The sequence below is a fragment of the Zonotrichia leucophrys genome, unplaced genomic scaffold (assembly GCF_028769735.1).
Source record: "Zonotrichia leucophrys gambelii isolate GWCS_2022_RI unplaced genomic scaffold, RI_Zleu_2.0 Scaffold_161_106799, whole genome shotgun sequence".
Lineage (NCBI taxonomy): Eukaryota > Metazoa > Chordata > Aves > Passeriformes > Passerellidae > Zonotrichia > Zonotrichia leucophrys.
The window spans coordinates 100,800-106,799 of record NW_026992366.1 but is presented as its reverse complement, the minus strand read 5'-3'; the positions used below and the strand labels follow the sequence as shown (position 1 = coordinate 106,799).

Below are 6,000 nucleotides of genomic sequence, written 5' to 3'. Positions count from 1 at the left end.
GGCCCCCCTCGGGGGGGACAAACAGACACCAAAATTATCCTAAAAATCCCAAAATCACCTGGCGGTACACCTGGAACCCCCTGCGGACACTGGGGGAGACAGACACCAAAATTATCCTAAAAATCCCAAAATCACCTGGCGGTACACCTGGAACCCCCTGCGGACACTGCGGGACAAACCCCAAAATCACCCCAAAATCACCCCAAAATCACCTGGTGGTACACCTGGAACCCCCTGCGGACACTGGGGGGACACAGCGGGGTCACAGACCCCAAAAACCCCAAAATCACCCCAAAATACACCTGGAATCCTCCATACAACCTGCAGGGACAGAGACCCCAAAAAACCCCAAAATCACCCCAAAACACACCTGGAACCCCCCTGTGCACACTGTGGGGTCACAGACCCCAAAAACCCCAAAATCAACCCCAAAACACACCTGGAACCCCCCTGTGCACACCGTGGGGTCACAGACCCCAAAACCCCAAAATCACCCCAAAACACGGCTGGAACCCCCCTGTGCACACTGGGGGTCACAGACCCCAAAAACCCCAAAATCAACCCCAAAACACACCTGGAACCCTCCTGTGCACACCGTGGGGTCACACACCCCAAAAACCCCAAAATCAACCCCAAAACACACCTGGAACCCCCCTGTGCACACTGCAGGGACAGGGGCTCAGACCCTCCAGGGACCCCCACCCAGAGACCCCAAATCCCCACAGGACCCCCCAAATTCCCCATTTCCCGTACCTGGCGTGGTCCAGCGCAGACAGGGACCCCCTAGGACCCCCCAAATTCCCAATCCCCCCATACCGGGTGTGGTCCAGCGTGGACAGGGACCCCCAAACCTCCCCAGGACCCCCCAAATTCCCCATTTCCCGTACCTGGCATGGTCCAGCGCGGACAGGGACCCCCCAGGACCCCCCAAATTCCCCATTTCCCGTACCTGGCGTGGTCCAGCGCCGACAGGGACCCCCCAAATTCCCCATTTCCCGTACCTGGCGTGGTCCAGCGCAGACAGGGACCCCCCAAATTCCCCATTTCCCGTACCTGGCGTGGTCCAGCACAGACAGGGACCCCCCAAATTCCCATTTCCCGTACCTGGCGTGGTCCAGAGCAGACAGGGACCCCCCAAATTCCCCATTTCCCGTACCTGGCGTGGTCCAGCACGGACAGGGACCCCCCAACCTCCCCAGGACCCCCCAAATTCCCCATTTCCCGTACCTGGCGTGGTCCAGAGCAGACAGGGACCCCCCAAACCCCCCCAAATTCCCCATTTCCCGTACCTGGCGTGGTCCAGAGCAGACAGGGACCCCCCAAACCCCCCCCTAAATTCCCATTTCCCGTACCTGGCGTGGTCCAGAGCAGACAGGGACCCCCCAAACCCCCCAAATTCCCCATTTCCCGTACCTGGCGTGGTCCAGCGCCGACAGGGACCCCCCCAAACCCCCCCAACCCCCCATTTCCCGTACCTGGCATGGTCCAGCGCGGACAGGGACCCCCCAAATTCCCCATTTCCCGTACCTGGCGTGGTCCAGCACAGACAGGGACCCCCCCAAACCCCCCCAAATTCCCCATTTCCCGTACCTGGCGTGGTCCAGCGCCGACAGGGACCCCCCAAATTCCCCATTTCCCGTACCTGGCGTGGTCCAGCGCCGACAGGGACCCCCCAGGACCCCCCAATTTCCCCATTTCCCGTACCTGGCGTGGTCCAGCGCCGACAGGAAGCCGCCGTGGCTCCAGGGCAGGTTCGGGGGGTGCAGCTCCAGCTCCCCCGCGCTCACGGGGCCCCCCCCGAGTGACAGGGACAGGGCCACGGCCACGGAGCCCCCCCCTGCCAGCGCCCCCAGCACGGCCAGGGACCACCGGGAGCGGGGACGGCCCGGGAACGACGACAGCGACACCTGGGGGGACAGGGACAGGTCAGGGACAGGTCAGGGACATTGGGGACACCTGGGGGGACAGGGACACCTGGGGACACAGGGACAGGTCAGGGACATTGGGGACACAGGGACAGGTCAGGGACAGGTCAGGGACATTGGGGACACAGGGACAGGTTAGGGACAGGTCAGGGACATTGGGGACACCTGGGGGGACAGGGACAGGTCAGGGACACCTGGGGGGACAGGGACAGGTCAGGGACAGGTCAGGGACATTGGGGACACAGGGACAGGTCAGGGACACCTGGGGGGACAGGGACAGGTCAGGGACAGGTTAGGGACATTGGGGACACCTGGGGGGACAGGGACAGGTCAGGGACATTGGGGACACAGGGACAGGTTAGGGACAGGTCAGGGACAGGTCAGGGACAGGTCAGGGACATTGGGGACACAGGGACAGGTCAGGGACATTGGGGACACAGGGACAGGTTAGGGACACCTGGGGGGACAGGGACAGGTCAGGGACACTGGGGACACAGGGACAGGTTAGGGACAGGTCAGGGACACCTGGGGGACAGGGACACCTGGGGAGGGACAGGGACAGGTCAGGGACAGGTCAGGGACATTGGGGACACAGGGACAGGTTAGGGACATTGGGGACACCTGGGGGGACAGGGACAGGTCAGGGACAGGTCAGGGACAGGTCAGGGACATTGGGGACACAGGGACAGGTCAGGGACACCTGGGGGGACAGGGGTGTCAGGGACACCTCCGAAGGACACAGGGACACCAGGGTGGGGATGGGGGGGGTCAGAGGTGACAGGGACACGTGGGGGGGACAGGGACACTTGGAGGGGACACAGGGACATTGTGGGAGAGGAGACAGGGACACCTTGGGTGGGGGGACAGGCGTGACAGGGACACGGACACGTGGGGAGGGGACACGGACACCTGGGAGGGGACACACGGACACCTGGGGTGACACAGGGACACCTGGGGTGACACAGGGACACCTGGGTGACACAGGGACACCAGGGGGACACGCGGCCACCCAGGGGCACCGGGGACCCCAAGCTTTGGGGGGGACAAAAGCAATGGGGGGGTCCCGGGAACAGCGGGAACACCGGAATTACCGGGAACAGAAACAGCGGGAACAGCGGGAACACCGGGAATGGAATAGTGGGGACACCGGAATTACCGGGAACAGAAACACCGGGAACAGAGGGAACACCGGGAACGGAATAGTGGGGACACCGGAATTACCGCGAACAGAAACAGCGGGAACACCGGGAATGGAATAGTGGGGACACCGGAATTACCGCGCTCAGAAACAGCAGGAATACCGGAATTACCGGGAACACCGGGATCAGTGGGAATACCGGGAACGGGAACACCGGGGACAGCGGGAATAGCGGCAATGGGAACAGCGGGAATAGCGGAATTACCGGCAACAGAAACAGCGGGAGCACCGGGAATGCTGGAATTAGCGGGAGCGGGAATGGCAGGGATACCGGGAATGGGAACACCGGGGATACCGGAATTACCAAGAACACCGGGACCGGGAATGGAAGAGCGGGGACACCGGGATTACCGGGAGCGGGAGCAGCGGGGATCTCGGCAATGGGAACACCGGGGATGGCGGGAATAGCGGGGATACCGGAACTGCCGGGAGCGGCGCGAAGGGCGGGCAGAGGGCACCGCGGGCACGCGGCGAACGGGACAACCGAGGGCACCGGGAACCGGGCACACCGGGAACCGGGCACACCGGGAACCGGGCACACCGGGCGGGGCTCGGGCAGGAACCGGGGACACCGGGAACTGAGAGGGGCCGGGAATGGAACCGGGGACACCACGCGGGGCTCGGGAACACCGGGACAGGCACGGAGGAGCACCGGGAACCGGGAAGGGCCGGGAGTGGAACCGGGAAAAGGGAACACCGAGCACACCGGGAACCGGGAGCGGAACCGGGAGCACCGCGCAGCGCTGGGAAGCACCGGGCACACCGGGGCAGGCACCGACAGCTCCCAGGTAGGGCCGGGGATCACCGGGAACCGAGAGGGGCCAGGAATGGAACCGCGGCACGGGACAGGAAGGGCCGGGAGCGGACGGACCGGAACAGGAAGGGCCGGGAGCGGAACCGAGGACACCGGGAACCGAGAGGGGCCAGGAATGGAACCGGGGACACCGGGAACCGGGAAGGGCCGGGAGCGGAACCGGGGACACCGGGAACCGGGAAGGGCCGGGAAAGGACGGGACACGGGAAGGAAGGGCGGGACGACCGGGGACACCGGGAACCGGGAAGGGCCGGGAGCGGAACCGGGGACACCATGTGGGGTTGGGGCAGGAGCCGGGAGCACCGTTCGGGAGCACGGCGCACACCGGGGCAGGCACCGCCAGCCCCGAGCACGGCCGCTCCCGTCCCTCACCCGCTCCCCGCGGAGCCCCAGCGCCGGGGCCGCGCGGTGCCCTCCGTGAGGGGCCGGCCCGCGCCGTGACCTTGCGCGGGGCCGCACTCACCGTGGCGGGGCCGGGGCCGCGGTGCGGGCGCAGCAGCGAGCGCGGGGGAGCCGGGCCGGGCCGCGCCGGGCCCGGGAGCAGCCGCAGCCCCGGGAGGCCCCGCAGGCCCCGCAGCGCCGCCATCGCCGAGGTCGAGGGGACGCGCCGCGACGCCCCCGGAACTGACGTCAGAGGGAGGGATGGGAGTGACGTCACCGACAGGCACGTGACACGGTAACGGCTTTTATTGCGGCGCCCCCTGGCGGAGGGAGGGGGAGGAGCACGGGGAGAGACCACGCCCACACGGTAGACCACGCCCCCGAACGAACCCCATGCCTGTGAACAAAACCGCGCCCCTGCAAAAAGCCACGCCCCTTAAGAAACCACGCCTCCCACACATAAGAGAGGCCATTAACAAAGGCTGTGCCCATTAACAAACCACGTAAGACACGCTCATTAACAAACCATGTAAGACACGCCCATTTATAAAGCCACGCCCCTTAACAAATTGCCCCTGCACATAAGCCACGCCCATTAAAACAACTCTGCAAACACACACCTAACAACTATGTAAGACACGCTTAAAAGCCACGCCCTTATGAATCATGTCCATTAACAAAGCACACATTAAGCACACTCCTGTGATAATACATGCCTATTAACAAACCCACGCCCCTTAATGAATCATGTCCATTAACACAAGCCACACCCATTAACAAGCCACGCCCCTTGTGCATAAGACATGCACATTAACAAAAGCCACGCCCATCAACCACGCCTCTCACATGACACATGGCCATTAACAAACCACGCCTCCCCACACATAAGACACGCCCCTTAACACAGGCCACACCCCTTAATAAACCACATCTCTTGCACATAAGCCACGCCCATTAACAAAGCCGTGCCCATTAATGAACCACGCCCTGGGCTCTGTCTGTGTGTCCATCCAGGGCTCTGTCCGTGTGTCTGTCTGGGGCTCTGTCCATGTGTCTGTCCGTGTGTCCATCTGGGGGTCTGTCCGTGTGTCTGTCCATGTGTCTGTTGGTGGCTCTGGCTGTGGCTCTGTCCGTATGTCCGTCCGTGTGTCTGTGGGTCCATCCAAGGGTCCTCCCATGTGTCTGTAGGCCCATTGTGGGTCTGTCCGTGTGTCTGTCTGCGGCTCTGTCCGTGTGTCCATCCGGGGCTGTCACTGTCACAGGGGTCCCTCTGTGGGACTGTCCGTGGGCCTGTGCCTGCTGGACATCTGTCCGTGTGTCCGTCTGTGTGTCCATCCCCGTGTCCGTGTGTCCATCCCCTGTCCGTGTGTCCATCCCTGTGTCCGTGTGTCCATCCCTGTCTGCGTGTCCATCCCTGTGTCCGCGTGTCCATCCCCGTGTCCGTGCGTCCATCCCCGTGTGTGTGTGTCCATCCCTGTGTCCGTGTGTCCATCCCCTGTCCGTGTGTCCATCCCTGTGTCTGTGTGTCCATCCCGTCTGTGTGTCCATCCCCGTGTCCATCCCCTTGTCGCCACCCGTGTCCGTGGTCCGTCCCTGTGTCTGTCTGTCTGTCCATCCTTTTTCTCAGCAGAGCCGTTCCACAGCAGAGCCAGCAGGATGGGTGCCCCCAGGTGACCATGGGG

The 6,000-nt window shown here is 63.7% G+C and overlaps 1 protein-coding gene across 1 annotated transcript; it reads right to left on the bottom strand.

Moving 5' to 3' along the window:
- Positions 1–212: 212 nt before the first annotated feature.
- On the bottom strand, positions 213–4,577 carry LOC135461068 (cytochrome c1, heme protein, mitochondrial; the record flags this gene model as incomplete). Its single annotated transcript, XM_064738054.1, has 3 exons — positions 4,401–4,577; positions 1,705–1,907; positions 213–243 (listed from the first exon to the last, which is right to left on the bottom strand). Coding segments are annotated over exons 1-3 (357 nt in total), but the record flags the coding sequence as incomplete, so codon positions are not given.
- Positions 4,578–6,000: the final 1,423 nt, after the last annotated feature.